The 26,166-nt window shown below is 32.6% G+C and overlaps 2 protein-coding genes across 5 annotated transcripts; one reads left to right on the top strand and one right to left on the bottom strand.

The window, feature by feature from the left end:
* The first annotated feature begins 1,342 nt into the window (after positions 1 to 1,342).
* mTerf5 (mitochondrial transcription termination factor 5) lies at positions 1,343 to 3,362 on the top strand. Of its 2 annotated transcripts, none has more exons than XM_069046519.1 (7): positions 1,343 to 1,590; positions 1,641 to 1,869; positions 1,931 to 2,118; positions 2,177 to 2,478; positions 2,539 to 2,764; positions 2,837 to 3,086; positions 3,140 to 3,362. In XM_069046519.1, exons 1-7 carry the CDS (start codon positions 1,482 to 1,484, stop codon positions 3,312 to 3,314), a joined length of 1,479 nt encoding a protein of 492 aa, XP_068902620.1. In that variant the 5' UTR covers positions 1,343 to 1,481; the 3' UTR covers positions 3,315 to 3,362. The 2 variants fall into 2 exon arrangements, with proteins under 2 accessions (XP_068902620.1, XP_068902621.1); XM_069046520.1 differs by having other exon boundaries at positions 1,352 to 1,590; positions 1,654 to 1,869.
* A 1,133-nt stretch (positions 3,363 to 4,495) lies between these two features.
* Positions 4,496 to 22,469, bottom strand: LOC138130133 (probable multidrug resistance-associated protein lethal(2)03659). 3 transcript variants are annotated; one of them, XM_069046515.1, is made up of 10 exons: positions 22,309 to 22,469; positions 13,289 to 13,415; positions 9,196 to 9,438; positions 8,975 to 9,112; positions 8,223 to 8,653; positions 8,004 to 8,160; positions 6,646 to 7,944; positions 6,046 to 6,587; positions 5,764 to 5,994; positions 4,496 to 5,706 (listed from the first exon to the last, which is right to left on the bottom strand). In XM_069046515.1, exons 2-10 carry the CDS (start codon positions 13,363 to 13,365, stop codon positions 4,721 to 4,723), a joined length of 4,104 nt encoding a protein of 1,367 aa, XP_068902616.1. In that variant the 5' UTR covers positions 13,366 to 13,415; positions 22,309 to 22,469; the 3' UTR covers positions 4,496 to 4,720. The 3 variants fall into 3 exon arrangements, with proteins under 3 accessions (XP_068902616.1, XP_068902617.1, XP_068902618.1); XM_069046516.1 differs by lacking the exon at positions 22,309 to 22,469 and adding an exon at positions 13,509 to 13,647; XM_069046517.1 differs by lacking the exon at positions 8,975 to 9,112.
* Positions 22,470 to 26,166: the final 3,697 nt, after the last annotated feature.

The raw sequence follows: 26,166 nt of genomic DNA, 5'->3' as shown, positions 1-26,166 counted from the left end.
ACTAGCAATTGCAAATAGCTATTAGGTACAAAACGAGTACAAAATCGATCGTGAGTGGTTTGTCATTTAGCTAAATGTAACATTTGTAACAGACTATAATGAACATAGGTACTCGTACATTCGTAGAATTGTTTAAAGCACTCTTGATCAGATTTTAATTTAGACATCCGCTATCAGAAAGCTATAAGTATTCATAAATGAATTTGGAAAAATAAAAAATAACATTTTCCAGAATAACAGGCAGTAAATTCGTAGTAGAGATTAGAGAAGTACAACAGAAGTGGAGGATAGTTGTTGATATTTTTCGGCTTTTTAAGGTTTCTACTTACGTTTTTTTCTACATTTTTTAATGTGAAAGAAGTCGATACTGTAGTGAGTTCGTATTACCTAACTGCGATTATTTTTTTTTGTCTATTTTTTGATTAATTCGTTAAAAATCGATTTTCAGAAAATGACACATTTTTTAATCTAAAATAATGTCTGTATTAAATTTCTGAATCACTGCCGTGATTAGCAAAAGTACCATATCTACAGAAATTTTCAAAGTAAAACCCCCAAAATTGCCTATTGAAATAGTAATCATTGTAAATACATATGTATCTCATTCAGGATAACGGCTAGACATTCAAACTTTTGCTCTCTGTACAGCAAATGCCGGAATATGCGGCTACAGAGAAATGGCTAATCTCGGCAGAATAGTTTAGACATCCATTTATAGTTTTAATATTCGGATGATAATTTAATGTATTAGAAACAAATAAAAGGTTTTAATAAATCATCGTTACTAAAAAATCTAGGTATATATTATCATCCCATTTGAATTACAAAACTTGATGTGTATATTATTTTTTCAAGCAGCTCACATAAGCTTAATTTCACATTCGACAAAAACAATGCTGTACCTGCTGAGCAATAAGAAGTGACTGATGGTGATGACACAGAACACAAGGCGTGCTTTTTGTAGTTTCTTATCAGGTTAATACAATCCACACGAACTATTGAGCTATTAAATTTAGATACTTATGAAAAAGACATGGATATAATTAAAATTTTAAGGAGTTTTAATCCGTTTTGAGGGCATATTCTGTAAACTTAAATTTCAAAGGCATGTTTGATATTTTCAGTTCCATTATGGATAAATTGTAATTGAATTATAAAATCCAAGATGATACAAGGTGATTCACGAGTAATAATAAAGCTCGACGGAATTGAAAATGCAACCCACAATACACTTGGAACGTAAAGCTGGATATGGAGTTATGGAGCTTTACCTATTTTGTAGCAAATAGTAGATCAATTTACTAGGTACGACCTTGTAGGTTTTACGAATTGTAGTTCTTATCACCTAGCTTGGACATAAATATAACCTCAAAAATGACACTAAGTTTGTTATATTTGGATTAATTCATTTTTGTAGAATATTTTGCGCTACATAAAATAAAACAAAAAACAATTATTGCTGTTCCAACTAATTGTTAAATATGTTCACATTTAAATTACAATTGTTAAATGTAAAATACTTAACCTCTTTCGAATTCACTAGATTTGTTCACTTCGAATCTAATTACCAATTATTTACGAAGCATTTCGGTAAGCAACGCTCATGAACCAAAAAAAGTATCTGTATATTATGTTTAAAGGCTTATATCATAGTAAGGCAAAAGAGTATGTGGAAAAAAATAGGCTAAGTCGAATAGCACCAGATATGATTATGAAAATTGTGGCTTATTGTAATGAACTCGGTTTCGATAATAATAGCTTACTAAAAAATCCGGCTGTTTTACGACTTCATCCAAATACATTAGACCAGTACTATTTAGTAATGAAAGAAGGAGGTTTCATAAATATAAGACCAGAAATGTTATCAAAGTATGTACATAGTTGATATTTAAATGGACCTGGAAAAATTGAATTGATTTTATTAATATAGGTTTAGAACGCTTTATCGAAAGCCTATTCTTGTACTAAAAGAAAGAAATTTTATAAATGGACAAACAGATGTAGCAGCAAGTTTTATAAATAATCTAAATCCATGCCCAAAAGATTTTTATGTTAAAACCAAAGGTGATGCAGAAGTGTGGTCTGATGTACATTTAAAAGTCCTGTCTGCATATTTAAGTATGTACAGTATCAGCTTATTTATTTGTAAAACTTTTGTGAACAACAATATTTCTAGAATGGCGATTGCAAGCAACTGAAAAGGAAATTACCCGATTAATTAAGGTCCATCCAACCATTTACAGGAAGAGTTTCAAATATTTATGTGAGAACATAACCCTTGCAGAAGAATTGGGTTTTACTCCTGAAAAAATGTTCAAATATGGTTACATATTGCAAGGGTACCCTAAATATACAAAGGAAGTACTAGAAAAATATCCATTGATAGCAGGTGTCTGTATGAAAAGAGCAATGAGAATGTACCCCAAACTAATGACAACTTCACCTTCAAATGTTGAGAAAATATATAATATTCTAAAAGTAATTTTTTTATTTTGTTACATAAGGTAATATATTTTTTGTTTGTTTTTTATTTTATAGGAACATAATATCCCTGATGAAACAATAGGGAAAAGAATGAATGTATTTCAGCTATCACCTGAAACAGTAGAAACTCGCTTAAAAGAAATCAAACGAGTGGCCGATTTTAAGGTGTTGTTACATAATCCCAATATACTCAAACTTGTGGTGCACCATAATCGCGCAAAATCACGACTAACTTTTTTGAAAGAATTACAACTAAAATGTGCAAGTGTTTCAGTGCTAGGTTAGTTAACACTTTTTTAGTGCACTCCAACCATGATTTTTCTACATTTAATTGTCAATAATTTGTCTTCAGGTAATGATGACAGCAAATTCAACGTTCATATCAGAGAAGGGAGAGATGCCAACACTTTCAGTGACATTTATGCATTCTTAAAGGGTATCTTCAAAAAGGAAATTAGCGAGTTTGAAAATACATTGAAAAAACATCCATACTATTTACAAGTGCCGTTAACGTCCATGGAAGATACATATTATTACTTAAAAAATGAAAAATTTACAAATCCCGCAATTCTTAAAGTGATATACATTTTATTGTATCCCAGGTGAGTCTTGTTACACAATAAAATGTGTAATTATGTTTTTGTGATTATTGTAGAGAGAAACTCGAAAATGCTTTTGCACAAATAGGCCAATATAAATCACATAATGGCAACGATTTAAGTCAGGTCAACAGATTAAATCTTGCGCTATATATTATTGAAAAAGAACATCATTTTACAGGGGACGGCATTTGGTCGAAACCTGAAACGCCAGAAGAAAATATTTTATAACAGTTAAGTTATTTAAAAACACATGTAAATAAAACTGTACAAACATTATTGTTGCAATGTGTAACGCGTAACATGCGCTGTTATTCTTTTAAAGTAAATTACAAGTAAATTTTCACTTGGGCGGAGGAAGAAACCCCTCTGGCGTTACCTACTCGTTTTGGTTATGTATACCGATTTTTACCATTTGGTCTCCAAATAGCAGATCGTGGAAAAGCTTTCACTTTAATACAGCCTGTAATCAAAATACATGCACGGAAATATTTCTAAGTACTGAATACCTACTCCCGCATCAATGGAAGCAAATGTGTTTTTTGAATACATGAACAAATGGCATGGCAGTTTAGACAATAAATTATGGACGCGGCACTGTCTTGATTTCATAGTCGAAATTATAAAAGCAATAGTAAAGAAAAAGGGAACTCTCGCTTTTTACACGCTTCGATATAATACACTTTTTGTATGACAAAAAAGGTTCTTATTGGAGGTTGGGTTGGCGTAAGTAAGTCAGTTATCAGTTGCAGCTCGACGACAAACGGTGCGTAGCAGTGTATTTATAATTAAGGTTCTCGATGATAACTGGTAGCGACAACTCATTGTTCATTTTTGAGACTCCAAATTAAAAGAGAGGACATTATCGACAAATGCCGTGAGTGTGACAAAGACAGAAGTATACATAATTTTACGGGATCATGTCGAACAGATTAACTTGCATAGACTCCAAATTAAGTGAGATGGAAATATTGGCGCAACCGTTGTCGTTACCTTTTATAATGGAGAACCTTATTTATAATAATGTATTTGTTATTAAATCGTTTAAATTCCAAATTTTACAAACGTTTAATTAACAGATTTATGGTTCTCGCGTACAGTGCGGGAGATGGCAACGCGGTCAAAGCACAAATAGTGTAGGTACCGGGAACACAACAGTTATTTTATTTATTGTTGGTTATACTGATAATTTAATTGAAAAACACATTGGTTGAATCAAAACTACCCTGAAAGGTGGTCATATTAATCCATGAAGGTGTGATTTACTATTGATGTTTATACGTCTAAGCGTTATTCAAATTATTGACGTCTTTTGTTGGATAATCCCTTTTTAGTTTCCCAAACTTCGGATTTCAAGCAAAAAATATCCACTTTTTTCATGTTTATGTTATTAATTTAAATAAAGCAAACAGTGCGGTATCAACAACATTTATTGTATATTAAAATAATTAATAGCAGTGTAGAAAAAATAAAATTTGTTCGTTGACAAAAATTGCATAATATTTCATTATAATACAGCCACAATAAGATTTAAACCCTGGTTATAAGTACTTTTTGTTGACACAATACAACTAGTCTCAAAGTTAATTCGTGATTCGTATACTAATTTAAAATCTCACTACTTAAGTACACACTTCTTACAACTGTTGTAATTTATTAAAGCTGTCTTTAGCAACATTATGCAACGTTTCAGCCATCGCTTTTCCAGTTTGTTCGACCATACCATAAAGTATGCCATTGGTATTTTGCAACAAATTGTAGGCGTGATCATATTCTTTCATAGTACCGGCATCCATGACTAATATTTTATCCGAATCCATGACTGTGTGCAGTCTGTGTGCTATAGTGAGCACCGTACAATCTGCGAACTTATTTCTAATTGTTCTCTGGATCAGAGCATCAGTTTGAGGGTCAATATTGGCCGTGGCTTCATCCAAAACAAGTATCTTATTGTTGCGCAATATGGCTCTGGCCAAACAAACTAACTGTCTTTGCCCTACGCTAAAGTTAGAGCCACCTTCTGACATTTTCGAATTTAATCCAGACGCCAAATCAGCAACTGCATCTTTTAACTCGACATCCTCCAAAGCTCGCCACAGATCTACGTCGGAGTAATCATCAAACGGATCTAGATTTTTTCTCATCGTTCCCGAAAAAAGTACAGGTTCCTGGGGAATTATCGAAATTTTCGATCTCAAATCGTGCAGACCCAGAGAAGATATATTTATTCCATCGATAATTATGGATCCCTGGGTGTCCGTCAGTTGGAAAATTGCGTTAATTAATGACGACTTTCCAGCTCCTGTCCGTCCAACAATTCCAACTTTTTCTTTTGATTGTATTGTGAAACTTAGATTTTTCAAAACGGGGGGATCTTGCGGAAAATAACGCAAAAATATGTTCACAAATTCGATTTTTCCCGCTTCCGGCCACGAAGGAGGAGGCTTTTTATCTGGTGCTGACTCTAAATTGCTCTCGTGTTCAATATTGTTATATTCCAAAACTCTTTCAACTGATGTCATTTGATTTTCAAGCTCGGTAGATTGACGCATACCCCATTGGAACATACCAGTTAGACCAATCGCTTGAGTTATAGCAAGTCCTACATTTCCACCGAATTGTTCTGTAAAATTAAACACCAAACAATAATTATAATTTTGACAAAATAAATAAACATTACCATTTCCGATAACCAGAAAACTAAACGTTACTAATGTAATGTAGATAATACAAACGATGTCTAACCAATATCCGAAAGCTCTGGATGTTGAAATAAAACTAAACCAAGCAGCACTATGTAAATCTTGATGATTATCAAATTCCCTTTCCAAAATTTCCTGCGCACCAAAAGCTCTGATTGTTGTTAAACCTTGCAAAGATGCATTCAAATGTGAAAAAACGGGACTTCTTGCTGCGAAAAAAAAGATCAATTTTTGATGTACACAATTTAATATGTACTTACTAATTCCTTCCAATCTTTTGACATTTCTGCTGGTGCGTATGTAAAAAATTCTCAAAAAGTAGAACACTACTCCAGCAATCACAGTCGGTATCATTAACCATGGACTAACAATGGCTACAACAATTATAATACCAAGAAGTGCAAGGCCAATTTGCAAGCAATCTATCATGGCAGAAGTTAAGAGTTCATCAATAGAGCCCATATCTTTGGAAAAACGATTTAAAATTCTTCCTGCGCTATTGGTGTTAAAGAATCTCATAGTCGCACGCGTAATGCTTCCAAACATATTGTCATGAAGTCTTGTGGAGGCTCTCATGCAAACAGTAAAGAATGTGACAGAACGTACCAGAGTTATTATAATTAAGGACCCAATTATAACGGAATAAATATAAATAGAGGTATCTCGAGAAAAGTGCCAGAAATCAGTTTCATCATCGGCCGCTTTAGTGTTCACATCTCTCTTGGTAGTTCTATTAAAATCGGTAGTATCTAATTTTGTGTCTTTCATTATTTTGTTCGCATCTTCTTGTTCGATGTTAACCCTACGGAGATTTCAGCCGAATTAAATCAAGTTCGTTAAACCGACGAAGCAAAACTTACCAGTAGGTTATAAAGTAGTCGGAAATGCTCGCTAATATTTGAGTTAAAATAAATAAGGCAAAGAGAATAAAGATGACACAGCAGTTTCCTCCTGCTCTAAAATATCCTAAGTACACTTGAGCACCAACAGATCCAGTACTTTTTTGTTCTTCAACTTTAGGAGCTTCTCCTTCCAAAGAAGCTACGCTGCGAATGGAACCTTGCCTGACCAGTTCGTCTTGTTTCTTCTCTTCGTCCTCTTCTTGCGGGTTATCTCCTAGCAATTTCGTAAAATCTAAACCGGTCGCTTGTAACTCCTTAAAACTACCCTCGGCCTTCACATTTCCACCATCTAGGTAAACAATATGATCTACTTCTTTCAAGTATTGTAATTGATGAGTAATCAATATAACGGTTTTATTTTTTAAGTATCCAGCAACACAATTTTCGAATAATTGTTTTCCGACGTGTGTATCAACAGCTGATAATGGATCATCTAACAAATAAATATCCGCTTGTTTGTAAACGGCTCTGGCAAGATTAATTCTAGCTCTCTGTCCACCGCTGAGTGAAACTCCTCTATCGCCCACAATTGTTTTGTCCCCGTAAGGCAAAAGTGTAAAATCTCGTTCTAAGGCACACTTTTTTATTACAGTTTTGTATCTGAGCTTGTCCATGGGAAGACCAAACAAAATATTTTGTCTCACAGTTCCGGCAAACAACCAAGCTTCTTGCGATGCGTAACTTATCTCCCCGTTAATGCGAAGACTGCCATCGGACAAAGTCAACTCTTGCAAAATAACGTGGAACAAACTACTTTTTCCACTTCCAACCGGGCCTATAATAGCCACAAGTTTCCCAGGAGTGGCGGTAATATTTATGTTATTCAGAGTATTCTCCGTTGACGCCTCACTCCATTTGGCAGTTGCATTCTTCATAAACACTCCAAGATCACCTGATAATTGCTCTACAGTGTATCCATTAACCAAATTGTCTTTTTGATTGGATTTATCTTGCTGCAATTTCTTTAATTCCTGTGCAATTTGAGTTTCATCGTAAAGCATGAATTTATTTAGGCGACCTATGGAGACTCTTGCCTCAGCTACTTGGGAAATACCTTGTGGGAAAAATACTGTCATTGTTTGCCGCAGTATGTTGTAAAATGATGTTAAAACGAATACTTTTTCTGCCGTTATCTCGTTACCGAAAAGAACGTAAGCCAAAATACTTGCAAATATGGACATTCTCGTTGTGAACATGATAAACGAAAGGGTGATACCTCGCATGTAAGACGATATTCTTATTGACTTGATTTCATACCTGAATTGAAAACAAACATAACGAAAAGCGTTAACGGTTAGCAGATTTGTAAATTGTACCTTCTAGCAAGTGAAACCAGTTTAGCAAAAGGTTTTTCCCAGGCGTACATCTTGATTACTTGAATACCAGATATAATCTCGTTCATTAATCTTACTCTCTCGTCGGTTCTCAATGCAGTTTTTAAACGAAAGACGGAAATTTTTTTCCCCAAAAATACTAAAAAACAAACAATGCGTAATAGGTATCGTAGATTGGTTAAAAAAATATGAGCAACTTACTTTGTAAAGGAATAAACATGAGGAGGAACGCAACACCGATAATTGCCGAATATCCAACATGTAAGTACATCAGATAAGTACAAACGATCGTTTCAACAGGTCCTACCCATAATTGATGAGCAAAAATAACAGCCACGTCAAATCGATTTACATCATTTGACAACAAATTAACAACTTGTCCCGCAGTAGTCTGGCCTAAAGCCGTTTTGCTTAATTTTAAAGATTTTCTGTATATAAGCGAACAACATGCAATTCTCATCTTCATGCCTAAATGTAGAACGCCCATCATGTAAGGATGTGAGAATGCAATATTTATCAAGGAACAAAGGACAACACCACCGGCATATAAGTAAGCATCGTTTTTCGAAATTTCCGTTTGATAGGGTTGGTAAAATGATAACAATTGTCCCAACGCTAGTGGCTGCACAACTCTGTAAACAAAAAATATACTTCGTCAGCTGATATTTACTAGAGTGTTTTACAAAAGGGAGCATGCAAACGTTATACACAAAATTAAAAATAAAATAAAACGTGCAAAAAGAATATTGCAAAATAAAAAAATTGTGGCTGTCAGTCGTGCAAAACTAAATAAAAAAAAATGGAAAGAAAACTACCAATAAATGTTAAAAGAGCTATGTACAAAGGCTACAGTGAAACAGAATAACTAAGAGTGGTGAAAATAAAACCTAGCTCGAAAATTGCAAACCCAACCCAAACTACACTTCTACTGACACACTATCATGAATATTTACTCCTCCGTTTTATTTTGTGCAGTTCCGTCACTTTTCTCGTAAATGCCACTGCCTTGGGAAACAGAATTGAGATTAGAATCGTTTTGCTCGGGAGTAAAAAAGGCAACAAGTTTTCCCAAGAATAATGGCTGGTTCAATCTAAATACCAAAATTATTTCATATTATTCACTATGAGAAAAACAATTTACAAACGTAAAATATTAAACTTCAGCTTAACTCACCTTATGGCCTCACTCAATGCTAAAACAATACCATAAAAAATAAATTCTACACCAAACACTTTAAAAAGTACTCTCTGCAATGAGGGCGTACTTTTAGCCTTCATGGCTCTCACTTCTTCAGCCTTCCAAGCTTTCTCCATTTTATTTCCCAGTCTGCTTGACTTATGCTCTGTTAGAGTTTCAGTCAAGTCAGACTCTTCTAAGTCACGCTTGAAACCCTGAATAAAAGTTGGAATAGTGTACCTGCAACATAAATCAGCAATCAGCATGTATGAAATGAATAATTAATTTTTCATAATGGCGGTTTTCGTAATTTTAATAGGTACAAGGAAGTCTAAAAATTTCGTGTCCTGATCCCGAAAGAATTAAAAGATGATTAAAAAATTAGTTATATTTTCGAAATGATCTCCCTCGTGAACAATACGAATACTCCAGAGATGCTGCAATGAAGTTTTTTCTCAGTTGGCATAAAATACCATAATTATTGAATATGTCTTTTACAGATAGGAAGTTTTGTCGTTTACGTAAGAGCATACGATATTTCTCTGTCAAACTAACGTAGAAAGCTCGCTAATATTCAACCGATAATGTTCTTTCTAACCTTTTGACAGATATTCAATAACTCTCTGGAATTCCAAAACACTAATGATGTGACCTTTTCGGGGGATAAAATTGTTTTGGCCTTTTTCGAAAGAAAGTCGGTCTGTTTCCACTGCTTTGTAGCTTTGTTTCGTTCTAGTATGTGGTGATATAATATTCCACGTAATAAATTTAACCAAATTCTTCCAAACAGAATTAAAATTAAATACAACTTGAACCCTAAAATTCATACCCGCTCATGTGTTTACACATCCATTGATAACGAAGCACGAAAAAAAAATTACTCGATTAAAATACTTCGTTAATTGTCCAGGATATGAATTTTCGAAAATCCCCCCACAAATAATTTATTGGAATAAATTGTTCGTCGCAAATCTTCAGGTAGGACTATTGCAATAGTCACTCCATTTCAAACGCAACCGAATAATTTAAGGTGATACTTCACTAATTCTCTAATTTTGAAATAAGATAACAAATCTACACGAAAAATGAGAAACTGAAATTTGCTCTCTAGCTAACTAACTAGCTTTCAACATAACATTAACTGTTAAGTTTATCAAAAAACACTCTACCCGTTATTATCAAAATTAAGCGGTTTTGGGTTTTTGGTTTAATATAATGAAACACCTGCGAAGTAATTAAATTTACACTTTGCTCGGAGTTTCTAAACAAGAAAGTATTGATTACTTGATAGTGTTTCAGGACTATACCTACATATATTATGCAAGTGGCGTCAACACAAAATTCTACATCAAGCCTTGTCCTTTGATTTAACAATTTTTACTAAACTTTCAAATATTCTATTTGTTAATAATTTAGTAATGTTTAACTTAAATATCTACAACTGATCAGATTTTGGCCGCAAAATATTTATTGTGATTGCGGTAAAAATACATCTTTCTTGACTATCAAATAATTCAGAGGGGACTTCGAAAGACAGTTCTTTAGCTTCAATAGTCCTTACGGAAAAGTTGTGGATATTATTCATTTTTCTTAAACATTCTTTTGGCCAGTAGTTTCTAAACTAAATTCTAGCACAATCAGTATCATTCATAAAGGCGGTCTTACACCAAGGCAACAATTGGCAATATGTTGCCTTTACTGGCAACGATGAAAACATTTCGAAGCAAAAATTTGCTTTTTGAAAGATTGTAGCACTTGGATGTGTGTAAAGCAAATATTTTAATAAGGCGCAATAATGTGCTTTACAAGCCGTGCAATATGTTAATCAAATACAATAACACTCAAATTTGTTTAATGTTACTATTATTTGTTCAATCGGTAATCTAATACACGAGTAAATGTAATAGTACACGTAAAGATATAATAATCGTTATTATTGTCGCACTTGGATTACACATCCAGCTAGAGTGGTACACAGGTTGATCACATTATAAATGTTAACAACATATGTAAGATGTCAATATTTGTTAGATACTTGAGAAAAAACGATATAAAAAAACAAGTTTGTTTTCGAAGTAATCTTAACAATTACGATAATTTTATATTTCTGGAATGCAATGATGAACTTGAAGAATTATTATTAACAGTTGCATTTAATATTTTAAATTACATTTTAAGAAATAATAAAAAGTAATCGATAACAACAGCTAATAATTTTTTTTTGTATTGTAAAAAATATCAAATAATTATAAGAACTCTTGGACAACTATAAATATGTCTATGTCATAAAGTGATTTGTACGTAGTTCAAAACGGTAAACTGATGTTTTCAGGGACATAACCATGATGATTGTAGATTATAAAAATTCTACAACCATATTATTAAGAAGGTAATTATGGCAAAGATAAAACGAATATTACATAAGTAAATTGTGATGACCTAATAAAATTATAATGTCTTCCTCTTACAACGAATAAAAATATAAAAGCGTGTGAAGGACAAAAACTTTTATGGTGTTTAACATGTTATAAATTCTGTGCAGTCGATGCCATGATTTGCGGTTTTAATATCGCTGTGGAAATTTATGTTCTAAACGGTTTTACAAGCTTGCAGGGAATACATACTTCATTATCTTGCTATAAATTCTATTATAAAAATTGTAACTTTTAAACTAATTTACTGAAGGATAAAAGTCGATTAATCTTCAGTACAATTATAGTACAATTCCATGTACATAACATCTTATTACTCTTACAACAGGCCTATGAGACGAAAATACTGTATTGGGCAAACCAAATCATTATCAATGAACTAGAATTTAAGTGTGTATGTTATATAAATTTATTGAGAGTGATAGATTGGTATCACAAAGAAAATAACCCGAGACAATTGATTGATAAGAAATTTGTTTACTACAAAACTCGACAATGCAATGACACCGTTGTGCAATAGCGGAAAAAATCCATGTTATTCACTTCAATGGATTCTAAATAATTATCATGCATTTGATGATAATCGCAGAATGCAGTTATGATTATCACTAAGCATTGATATAAATTCACGTTTAACGTTAATTAATGCAACTTTCGTTTTAATTATTCATTTTACAAGTGGCAAAATATAAAGTGTGTCTAATCACTCTAATCAAACAATTTTGATATAAAAATATTTCGAAGAAAAACACAAATAAATATTTTCATTACAAATAAAATAATCTGGTGATCTAGATTTCATTTTTATAGGAAATTTTGAAACAATCAAAGCAGAAATTACACATTTGAACAAATTTGTCCCAAAAATGACAAATCTACTTTGTTTTGCTAAATTAACTATCACTTTATATTGAAAGCAAAACACATTACATGTTTGAAAAAACCGAAAAGAATATACAGTGCTTAGTAAAAAGTTCGTATAGAACGGGAAAACTGTTTATCCACTAATTATACTACGGCAACTGTCGCTACTGTCTAATAAAAAAAATGTGACTGACAGAAGTAATCTCGTGACATTCGGTACACTTCAAATTTAAGCATTAAAAAAATCCGAAATGAGGTTTCTATTGAGTATGTCGAAATAAGTTTTAGGAAAACGTTGCTTCTAATGAGATTTTATGCCTATGTGTAAATTTTCAGAACAGAATTCTAAATAACAAAATCAAAATTCCGAAACTGAATTTCCACTTGTTTGTTCATTTGCTAATAATTATGGACGTGTACGTAGATAATTTTAAATACAATACATTCAGAAGTGGAAGTCAATTAAACTTTGTCACGACAAATGCATAAATACATTAACATTTGAAAATTTATAAAATGCATTCACGTTGTTTTGGCATAATGGGAGGCCATGGGAAATTTTGCATTTAATTTGGTAGTAAGGCTGTCTGTTGAATTAGGTTTTGTTTTTCTAAGTTTGAGGTTATAAATAGCGTCAATGTCTAGTGCATTATTGTCAGTTTTACTAATTTGCAATCATGGCCTCCCATTATGGCAAAACAACGTGAACAGTACATCCATACATAGAATATCGTGTTACAATTATATTGATGGAAAATGTATCTGCGTTTAGTTACATAAAAAATAATACTTACCAAAAGGTAGCAGATGATAAAGGGAATGCATTTTCTCTCGGATTTGGCTTTCTTTCCTGTTTTAGACCTGAGTCCATACCCTAATAACACAAGTACTGAAAAACCCCCCTGCCTTATGCAGAAACGTCTGAAACAACATTTAAAAATTATAATTACAAAATATCAATTCTAAAAAGCATTTTTTAATTTAATAATTCATTATTTAACTACGAGTACACACCTGTATAGGTCAAAAAACACTAAAACAATCTTTACTTATCAACGAAATATATAGCCACGGAAGGGTAAAAAATTATAAATGAGTAAACATGTTGTTTTAGATTAAAGATTTCGTTGTTCTATTAAAAAAAATTGACACCTGATTGGTTCATTCTCCTTACCAACAATTGTTTTCCACGATAACAATACGATGAGTATTAGGTCATTTTAGAGATATTGCAAGGAAGATTTAATAGATTAAGAGGATTAAGTTAAACTTTATTGAAACCTTGAACTTATTGAAACGGAATTATTGGGAAAATACCTAATATCTGTTCACTTTGGAACGAACAACAGTGGTGCAAATGATCTGACCTGTTACTATAACAACTCATATGAAAGTTAATGCCAAATATGTGCGATTTGCACCACTGATGTTCAATCCAACGTCAACGGGATATATATGTAAATAATTTTACATAATTTACAAAATCTACACTATAAATAATCATATATGTTATTTTTTCCAATATCAAAATAAATGTAACAGCCTGCAGCAGAAACTTCAAAGTTAAATTTAAAATGAGGCTGATGAAAGTGTATCGGTTGTTGTCCAATTTATTTACGTGAAAATTTTCCGTTGCGTGGTTTCCCAGCTAATTTAAGTAATTGTTTATTTACTGACGACACTTTTTTCAGGAGACTGTGGTATCAATCAAAAACCTCACCAAGATTAATCGAACTGTTAAAAGTGGATGATTTCCATCATAATTTTACATTTGTTAATAACTATAGCAACGTAGATCTAAACTTTATTTTTCAACTTTTTTACAATTGGTACAATAATTAACGTTTTTTTTTTATTGGTAAGCTATTTTGCTCATTTAAAACACGCCTGAGCGTGTATAAATCGAACTTTTAAAAACGCGCGTTTTTTAAAGTTTCCATGGCATCATCAACAATCCGAGAGGACCGGAGAAACGTGAAGTCTAAATATTAACTTATTAATGATTGATCTGAGAGGAGGACCTTGTAACGTCAAATAAAATACTACTAACAAACGTTTCAAAAGCTTTAATCAAATATTCAACAATCTTAATCTTTTAAATGAATGTGAATAATATAGTTGAGATTAAGTGACAGATTGGAAATTAATTTTGGTTTTTTTCATTTTCCATGACAACGAAAGGAATATTCATGTCACATCACTAATGTATTCACGTTCTTATTTCCATTTTTTGTAATATTTATGATTTCAAAGTGTACCAGTAAAAAAAAATAGCGTAAAGTATTCGTGGATAACTGGTCTTTAAAACACTTTCTCTATTTCGAACACTCCGGCTGCGCCGTCGTGCCCGAAAAATCGCGCGTGTTTTAAAGACCTTTTTATCCACTTATACTTTAATATACTAGGTATAATGTTATAGGACACGTTGAATTAATCGAAATCCGTGTGCCACTAGCAGATGTAGACGAGATCGAAGATGATGACCTCACTTCCGGACATCGGGAATATCTTGATTGCGATTCTTTATTGATTTCATTCATTCATTTTCAACGGAAAGTTAAGCGTTGAACAAATCTGACGAACAACATTGAGACATTTTTTTTTCACAAACAATGGTTGACATGACGACGTCCTCCGCACACTTATTAATCATTCGGTTTTTTTGATGGCGTTGAAAAAAATTTATTTCAAAAAGATAATTGTGAACGAATTGTAGAGATATTACAAAAACTATTGTACAATACACGTCCGTTAGGGCCTTTACTGCCTCTCCAGTATTATTCGACTCGCTCTGCGAGCTCGTCTCTGGCTCGGCCGTAAAGGCTATCCTAACGGACTTCTACTGTAAAATACCATTGCGGGTTCGATTCCGACCCAGGGCGAAAAAAAAGGCTATATTCTATCTCGTGATTCGGAAGTCACGTTAAGCCATTGGTCCCGGTCTATTGAGTTGATCATCACGCCCCTCATAGATTTGTAAACCAGTCCTGGACTGTGTAACAACATTTACAGATGGATTCAGAATTTTTACTAAAACTAAAAATACTCTTCTGGAGTGTAATTTGTTACATCTTGTACCTGGATCTTGTGTCTAAGAAAGGGTTGGCTTTCCTATTCCACTGTTCATTTCTACGAGTAGTTTAAAGTTTTGTTCACTCTTCAATATTCCCTATTAGTAACAGCACCTAGTCGTTATGTACTATCGAATTCATGAAAAACTAGTACAGCAAAATTTTGTCTGTCATTATGACAGTTCGAATTTAATATGGTCAACCCAACGTCAAACGTGTTTAGGTTATCTACTTAACTTAACATGTTGGACATTAATTACACTACACCATTTTTGAAAAGTTGACAAATCTATGACGTTTTGCTGTACTAGTTTTTCATGAATTCGATAGTACATTGTTAGTCGTTACACTTGATTAAATTGTTATCTTCAGTTATGCGTTTTATTGACTGCACAACAGCTTTGGAGATTTCGCAAAACCCAGAACCCTTTGTTTGAACCAGTACCAAAGTCATTTAGATATTAACAAATTTAATAATGGCAAAAATGCCAAGGTTATTGACAACCAACTGCCAGATGTTATTGATAAATTCAATACGGTTATTTATAGTGATTATTTTTGTTTCCACCTACTACATACCTGCAAATTTAAAAAACCGTAACTGGCCTCACAGAAGGGGACCATTTAATGAAACCGTAATGGCGTGCCGGTTGAAAACGATTGGAGTATCGACATACATAGTAAAAATAGTTAATTTTATTTATTTTTTTTTAATCCCGTCAGACGCCATATTTAATCAATGTACATGAAACAGAATACCATTTAAATCAAAAATTTCAAATATCACCTACAATACTTCTACATAATAATAATATATTATTTAATTATTTTGTGTCACGAGCCGAAGGCGAGTGGCGAATTCATCCGAGCGAGTAATAATCATTATCCGCGACTAGAATACATATCTACAACTATGAAGAAAAAATGATTTGAAAGTTTCATTATTAGTAGAAAATATAGAGAAATTATTAACGGTCGAATCACCTTTCAACAGATTTATGACGAAAAATATTCAAGATCAATTCGAATGAGAATATAATTTTGCCTAAAATTATATGCAAATATGCCTTCAATCCTTACTCCTATTGCAAAAATTATATTCTCTTGCCAAATTTAATCATGGTTCATTTATCGATTATAAACTCCCACTCGTAGTACCTATGATAATATTCATAAAATATGCAACTGAAAATGTTATCTTTCAACAAACTCTCCAATTTTCCTGCACCGTAACTATAATAAATACCAAACTTTACTATTTTACTGGAATTTATTTTACCTAGTCATTCTATTGCTCTGATCTCAGTATCTGCTCAAATTTTACGCAATTAACGTCATCCGTCATTTTTTAATGATCGCGAGATAAAAATGTACAATATAATTAATCTTTAATCCGACCTTTGAAAAAAATTTAAAGTTTCTAAACTTTGATAAGAAGCATTGTAAGTATGTAAGTATTTAATACAATAAATCGAAATTATTTAAAATAAAAAAATTCCATTACATATTTATCAGACATATTATGGCGAGCCTCTACGCGAAAAATTCGGGTGGGTTCAACAAATTTGAAATAGATAAATCCACCCGAGCTTTTCGCACGGACACCCGGTATCATATTTTATACAATTTACTCCATTTCCTTCTAATTGTAAGTAACTAAAGAAACAGCAAGTTAACTAAAAAATAAAATAAAAAAATTACATTTCTACATTTTAAAAAATGCTCGCTTATAAGTCAATACAGACTTTAAGTTCTGCTAAAACCCAATTTTTTCATTGCCTCATCACACATAAACGTACAGTAAAAAAAATTCGTCCTATCCATATGAAGATCTACCCAATCAATTTAGAGAACAATCTTTATAAAAAACATGAAAGATAGAATGAGACAGATCCATTAGCAATTCAGAGACACTCTGTAGAGGTAATGGACTAGAAAAATTCAAACAATTTTATTTTTCAATTGTTACCTTAGATACTAACACATAGGGATGCCGAAGTGTCCCGATTCCTTTAGAAACAATTCTTTTGTTCGTGTTTTGAACCACTGATTTACTTCCGTCATTACTATTCCATCGCTTCGCAAATGAATATCATGAAAATATGCTTCAATTTCAATTGTGGAAATAAAAAGTAATGACTGGAGGATTGCCTACATAGGTATTATGATACCGGCATTATAGAGAGCAGCCCATGAAAACCTTATTCTTATGAGATGGAAAATTCTCTTACCGGAACAACACAATTCTTTTTTCCATTTTCCGTTCTGAAGTGTTAGGTACATAGAGCATGATCACAAGATTCTTTACCATGTTTCAAATCACTGACCAGTTCTTAACCACTTGATATCTGATACTTGATAATTAACTCAAACTTCACAACCATACCGCAATAATTGTGTTAATCAATTTATAATTAAAAAAGTTATAAAGGATTTATGGGACAATCGATAAGGTGTTTATTGTAAGTAACTGAGTATCATTACCGTTAAAATGGATAAAGGTGAAATACGCAACTGGTATATCGATAAAAATTCCAAACTTGACGGCGACGCCTGAGTTTGCTAAAAAGTAGGTACAACGGGAAATTTACAATGTTTTAATAATTAATAACCAGCGATCAATTTAATATGACTGATGAGTTTGCACAAATATAAGACATGCACTGTGCCTGTATAATAGTGGCACTAAATTAAGATATGTTTTATCATAATGTCACATGATCTACAAACCATCCACCGAGTTAAATGGTTAAAGTGATAAATAAATATCAAGCTGATCCTTCTGCAAGCCCGTATATGAACTAATTTAAAAGGCTAAAAAATACGTGAATGAAAATTCAAATTTGTAATCACTAGTGATAGCTTATGTAATAGCAAATGCTATTAAAAAAGCCTCTAAAAAAACGAAATAACGAAATTATTACCCAATGTTTAACCAGTACCCAGTACCACTGTGGTGTAACATGAGTCGCCCATGTGCATGGATGACAATTGTAAAATGGCCGTTCAAACTTTAAAAAGTAAACTTTAGACTTTAGTAGACTTTACTAATATTATTGAACCTTCAAGCACTAATAATATTGCAACAAGAGAATTAGGAATTACTGGTGCTTTAAAATTTAAAAATTGTCATTTTACTGTACCTAACTGTAACAAAGGCGAGACATTTTTAACAGTTCTTTAGTTTCTTAGTCATAGTGACTTTAATCTACTATACAGTCCAATTATCCTTAAATTGGTTGCAGATCGTTCTGGATCTATGTATTAATTTTGCTACTAATTTTTTCATACCCAATTCATTGCGAATGAAATACTTCTCTGATATTCTCTTAAAGCGGGAAATCTCTGTAAATTACAGAGATTTCTCGATCTTCCAAAATCATATAATCATCTTTTTTTTGTTGACACATAAAGCGGTCTCGTGCTTTCTGCTTATCTTTAACTTTCTTTTACTCCTCTTAAACGCAGCACTCCAGTTTTTTGTGGTAAAACAAGAAGAATATTGAACTGCTGTTGCCAACATATCATCAAAGATTTCTTTGGCCCTTCAAAAACAGCTATTGGTACTAAATTTTGTTAGAATTCAAATTTTTATTCGACATGGCTTCGCTAATAATTCGAAAACGACGGAATCATTTAATGTTAAACTTTACACATGGACTTATCAATGTTTATAGATATACGTAATTGCCATGGTAACAGCAATTGCTTTTGTTGATTAGAAATGACCAAGGCTAACCATTTATCAATACCCTCCCGTAGATTAGGTTAGGAAATTGTCTACAAAAAAGATCCTAGATTTTTTTTGTCCGCAAGCAAAGGTTTGATGGGTGGTAGCAATTAAATTACACACTTGTGCAAGACAAAAACTACATTTATTTGCATAATTAATAAAATTTAATAATTTGTGATCCAAGAAATTTAATAATTTCTGATCCAAGAAATCATCACACTCTGTACTTAAAGCTTTTTTTTTGTCTAAAAAATATGCATTCTTGTATTTTCGTGATTTGATATCTTCATAGTTTATCACTTTAAATTGTCCTGGTACTATCTCACCTTAGTTTCTGTAATTTTATAATAACACGAATGTAACCAACGAGAGAACTGCTTTATTTCGGAGCAAGAATATACACGAGGAAGAAATCCAACTGGACAATACATGTGATTTATATTACTGAAAGTTCTAACAAGTACATCTTTCTACACAAGTTTTCATATAATGTGGATATCAGCCAAGATATCATCCAACGAAGGTTAAGAGAACACAATTTGTTACCGCACAGCCCCGCTACATGTCCTCCGTTGACTGCAGCTCACCACAGAACCCGACTTATGTTTGCTTTTGAATTTTGATTAGGGGAAAGCTCAATGAAAGCGAGCGTTATTTACAGATTTAGTGATGTGATTACCAGTGACAAAACAAATAAAGAACAATGTACCATCCTGCGGACTGTTAGTTTTGGCAGAGAATCAATTAAGTGTTCGAGTGGTATCACTTTAGGAGGTACTTACAAAACCGGTAGTCATTGATCACGGAAGTTTAAAAGTGGATAGGCATAGGTTGTATTGCAATTTCTTCCAATTATTATTAGTGAGGATTTCATTTCAATAATGATAATGTAAAATGGCACAAAGCTCAAGTGTTCTCAAAAAGATCGAAATGAAAAGACACAAACTCAAGAGTATAAGGAGTCGGTGTCACGCGCAAGCAGTGGAAACACCATATTAACAAGAAAAAAATTAAATTTATGTTTTATGTTTATGTTTCACAGTTCCTTATTTGTAACACTCTGTATCTACTTATATCTTGGAGACTTTTGAAATAAAACTACGTTTATTTTTCTATTTCGATGTTTTTTATTACAGGTCTGCTGAAAATGTATACCTACTTATAGGAAAAAACTTATCTACGATTTTCACGAATATGCGCTAATTTTGCTGCGAACTGTATTTCTTTTCTTTCAATGATGCCAGTGGTAGTGCTAACTTGACCCCATAGTCAGAAAAACTAAAATAAATATGTAGTTCTCGTCTGTATTAATGTGTGCAGTTATTGGTGTACATAGAAAAAGATACAAATCGCATCAATCATCTCTTGGTCCATCGAAATACAAAATAGGCGATTCAACATCGACCCCAACAAATAGAAAGAAACAGAAATATAATGACAAAAATACACCAACGGAAGGAACAACAATTTATTACATATTTTATTTTGTGTTATATACGAGTTTAAAATATGGTAAATATGTACTCTGTAATATATAAAATGGAGATAATTATGTACTATAAAAAGTAAAAGAAAAATAAATAGAAATACATACGTAAAAATATATGTATGTCCAGAGAGTTGTTCTATGTGTATGTCCGTGAACTAGCAATTACTTAGACATACCTACTCTTACTTGTATTTCATCGCATAACGAGTAACAACTAAAAAATCCAGACTACTTTCACTTTCAAAATTACATATTTAATTATTTGATTTTCGACACTAACAAGATACTTTTTCGTTAATTGTTTCGAATGGTTCTTTCTTCTCACCGCTAAAAAACACTCGCTTCACGCACTTAATATAAAATACATACGATTTCGTATGATAAAATAACGTTGCTTTTTTTTTATCAGAACCACAATTTTAAATATACATAATGTACAATTTTAACAACCGAGCTCAATTTATTATAAATAGTTTCAATTTTGTAAAAATCCTAAAATTAATAATAATATGGGTATGTGCAACTTGGCGCCAGTACTAGCTTATCATAAATATAGGCGCCACGCGCTAGTACATACTATAACTTATTAAACTTATTTTAAAAAAACATTGCTGCAATTTGCATGTAAACATTAACTCAAGCTGAAAATTCAAATAATTCTGCTAACATTAAACGAATTGAAACCTGACTCGTCGGTAATAAATCTGTTTAATAAACATTTTATTTGTTCATTATCCACCATTAACCATTTCCAAGTACCTGATTGTAGAATAAATCGCCAGTAATAATAATTTTACAACATAACAAAACGAAAAAAAAAAACATATTGGTTTACCTAATGTGAATTCATATTATTTTTTATGTACCTACATACCATACCTACATATTTAACATACCACTTGAATTAATCAACACATTCATACATTTATCGAAACATAAAAATTACATTGAACAGAAATGTTTCAGCTTATTTGTAAGTACTCCAGGAATAACAGTCAGATCGACGAGTACGAATTATAAACGAGTATGTGGTGGGCCACATTTTGCTCCAAGGTTAAACCATATCCGTTATTTGAATATTCAAGAGAAAATATAATTTTTATCGGCGGAAATGGTTATTAAATTTATTGATTGATTTAATAAAAAAAAATGTATTTAAAAATGAAAATATCAGCAAATAAATCAAGTATAAATACTTTTACTATTGCGATTCATTCTTAGTAATGAATGTATGTGTTTGCACAGTTAATTTTCAGTACCGTTATAAGTACAGCTGATTAATTTTTTCTGTTGAAGAATACTCTATTGAACAAAGTAGATGGTAACTATCGCTATATAGCATTGTATCCAATAACAAATCAATAATCAACAATAACCTCCACTTAAATACTGCACGTAAGTATTTTTAAAAGCAAGTATTGATACAGGCGTGTTACATAAACTAAAATTAAAATAGTACCCACCGGTTTCATCTCAAAATTAAAATATTAAATTAAATTTCAATAAATTCGAAATACTTACAAGAAAATTTAAATGGTAATGCCAATACGGCTAGCAAATCGAAAATATCTTGATCATAAACTTACACAATGAACTTAATTTTAATTCCCGCACTTAAATTCAAGGATAGGACTAAAAACGTACACAAACGAAGTCAGGAGCTGTTCATCGTAACCTAACAATTTATGTGCAATTTTTCACGCATGCCGTTTAAATCTTCCGTGAGTTTATGTATAGTTGGTTGCATAAGACTCCTGCAAATAAAGTGTGTATTGCAGCGGTTCCAAACCGTTCTTCAAGCACGATCGTAACGGTGCCTAACCCAGATCCTACATCTCACACGCGCACGCGCAACTCCGTAGAGCCTAGATGGAGAAATGCTCTCCATTGTTGCCTGATGGTAATGAGCGCGTCTTTTAGTTGGATGTGTATTCTACGATTCCAATACGTTTGTTAATTGATCTGCTTGTCTGGTTTAGTTTTAGTTTGTGTTTGGTGCTTTTTTTAACTTTGTTTAGAAACAATGGGTGGTAGAGGGGCTCCTGCACGGAGTATAATTGTATTATTAAAATGACCGTCACGTGATCTTAATTGTGAATTTTCTCTTATTCGATACAAATAAATAAGTCTGGCAACGCTGTACACATTTAGCGCGGGGCGCGAAGCGATGCACAGTTTGGCAGACGTAAACTACAAGATTATCAAAATATTAATGATCTTTTCAATTAAATTTAAAAAAAATACTTGAACATAATTAAATTTTTTAGGACCTGCCTATGTAATTTTAATTGCGTGCAAAATAGTTATTTTTATATTAAGTGCGTAAAGAGAGTGTTGTGCATGAAAAGGTCTTTTACGCCGAGACGAAGGTCGAGGCAGTATAAACCTTTGAATGCACAAAAACATCTTCACGCACGAAATACGGTGCGATCAATTAAAAAATAAATCGAGTCGGCGTGTTACCTATGGCAACACGCAAAGCAAACTCGATTTATTTTTTAAATGATCGCTCGGTATAAACAATATTTTTTCTATTATTGATTCAAAAAATTCAAATTTTTGAAGGAACTCGGAAGTTTCAATGCAGTGACCATGTTGCTAGGTAACTAATAAAAAACAGTGCGTGAAGTGAAACACAGAAATAGTCATGTGCGTGAAATCCGGAGAGGGGTGAATTCGCATTTCACACACTGTTTTGTATGGTTTCTATGGTTTCGATCTTACTAACAATGCAAAAAAAAAATACACGTAAAAAAATGACCCACTTCATGCACGGATAACTATGCATGAATTTCAATTTTTTGAATCAATTATAGAAAAATTAAGTTTTATATGCTGAGGCTGGTAGTTGAGAATGGGCACCTATCGTAGAGTACCTATACACTACCTGCTCCTCTGGTATCCTCAGGCTAAATACAACTAGACAACCAAATGTGTGGCCGGAGGCCCTGGGCTTTTTTTTGGAAATATATAATTTTCATTTCAGTATTTACCCCGCATAAATTAAACACAGACCGTGAAATAATACCTAGTTTTTGCAAAATCGACGCAAAACATTGTGTTTTTAGAATAAAGTTTTTTCGCCCTTCGGCCGAGGTAGAAATAAGCGCAATAAATTTTCAGTTAGTTTTATACCACTGCCAAAGGCAGGAGTTTACGTGTTGATTCTGTGATTTGAGCTAAAATTTTGTGAAAATGGTCAAGGGCGTAGCAAAGGGGGGGGGCAGGTGGGCCCGGCCCACCCCAGAATCCTTCTGGCCCACCCCAGAATAAAAGTAAAACACATTAAAAACAAGATACATCTGCAATATTTATCTATCATCTGTCTGTGGTTTAAAATCTGGCCCACCCCAGCAAAAAATCATTGCTACGCCCTTGAAAATGGTGCGTTTATTTTTGAATAGTGAATAGATAAGTATTGTGTTGGCGTAAGGTGAAGTGTGCGGGAGTGCTCCTCGAGCTCAGAAAATTTCCGTGCGACTTCTTCTTGTGGGGTACAGAAATGGTACAGAGGAATGCTGAAAAGAGTGGATGAATCATTTCTTTATTGTACCGGGTGAGTTAAGTTTTACCGCCCCAGCGAAAACACTCACTTCTGATCGATTTAAAATTCTCAAAAAATTCAGGAATGATTGAGTACCTACTGTATCGCTCTAGAACAATCTGTAAAAATTTCAATTTTTTTTAATGAAACAGGTAAATATTTCGTTTTAATTCAATAACACTAGTTACATTAATTTAGATAATTTTTCACTGAGAATCCTTTTAAACATTTAGGAAAAATTTGGTGTTATTGAAATCATGAAAACATCACTGGTTTTTGATTTAAATGGAATTTGATATTAAAGTGCAAAATTTAGTTACGATTTATTATTAAATTGGGCGGTCACTTCCACAAAAGTGGTTGACATGGGTTGTTTATTAGGGACAAAAAATTAGGGATAAAAATTTCATAAATACACATGTATTGTAAATTATGAGCGTGTACGAAAAAAAAATTTTTTTTTGCTCAAAATCGATTTTTAAAATTTTATGGCTCTGAATGAAGTGATAAGGCAAAATTGATTGCACACATTTGAAGATAGAAAAGTTGTTCCTTTTGACGAGTTCTATTACCAGTTAAAATTAATGTACTTATTTCTGTTACACGTTGTATTTAAACATAATAGGCCGTATCACGACTCCCTTATTAAATTTAATCATGACTCTAATTACGACGGTGGCGAATTCATCTCTTTCTGGCAGGTTATAATTGTATAAATCTATATCGTTTTATGTTTACTTTAATCACCAGTTTAGTTAACGGCAACTTTAATGACGGTGTCGTGATACGGTCCATTGTTTTTATGAAAGAGTTGTATTACCAGTTAAAATTAATAAAACAGTTGTTCAGCCGAAAAATCGTCTAAATACAATGTCGTGCGGTAGGTATTTTACATCGCTCCAACTAATCGGGACTCGGCGTTGCCTCGTGCCTGAAACCTAGGTGTCGCACTCTAATGTAAATAACTATATGTAATCCGAATCCACACTGAAATCTCTCCCTCCAAAAATTTGAATTCGTTGTGCCGCAAACATGTTTATGTAAATTCTTACATTGTCGCAGGTTAATTTGATGAATGCATTCAAAACAAGCAATTCTTTTGTGTTAAAACCTATTTATAGCGGTACCATGACACCTTCATGTGAGCCTTTCAGTGAAAAATTAATTCGTTTTCCACCTACTAATTTATTTACAATAGAATTCTTCTACATTATTATCAACATCGCGCAACAAACTTGATGACATTAAGTAAATGACTCTTACAACGGTGCAATATTTAAAAACTCATTATATGCAATTTTGTTATTTTTTAGCTTTGTTTGCAAAAATAGCTAGCACAATTCAAATGACTTCCAAATTCATTAAAAATATCTATCGTTTCTCAATATCTCTAATTTTTTGCACATAGAAAAATTTTCGGTTTTGCAAAATTTATTGACACTAACTACTGGTGTCCTAACTTTTAAAATATTACTCTGCAAGAAATGTCTAACGTTGAGACATCTCTGAGTGCTTTTGCAATTGCTCTGATTTTATTACAGAAATTACGTAATACATAATTCCGACACTTTTTTTTTTAATGAAGTCATGCGGTTCATATGCCTTTGCAATACTTCCTGGAGTGATAGATTTGCACAGCTGGATCAAAATTTACATAACTGCACAGCTATGTTTTATGGATCTTTAAATCAAAAAACATTATCCACGTTATTTAACTTAGCAAATGTATTGTGGGTTACATTTTCAATTCCGTCGGGCTCACTGTTCGTAAGTTCAAGGAAGTTATGTAACTTCCTTGCTATAGGCATATTTTTTTATAAACATAGGAAAAATAA

The sequence above is a fragment of the Tenebrio molitor genome, chromosome 5 (genome assembly GCF_963966145.1).
Source record: "Tenebrio molitor chromosome 5, icTenMoli1.1, whole genome shotgun sequence".
NCBI classification, from domain to species: domain Eukaryota; kingdom Metazoa; phylum Arthropoda; class Insecta; order Coleoptera; family Tenebrionidae; genus Tenebrio; species Tenebrio molitor.
This window is presented reverse-complemented; position numbering and strand designations above follow the sequence as displayed.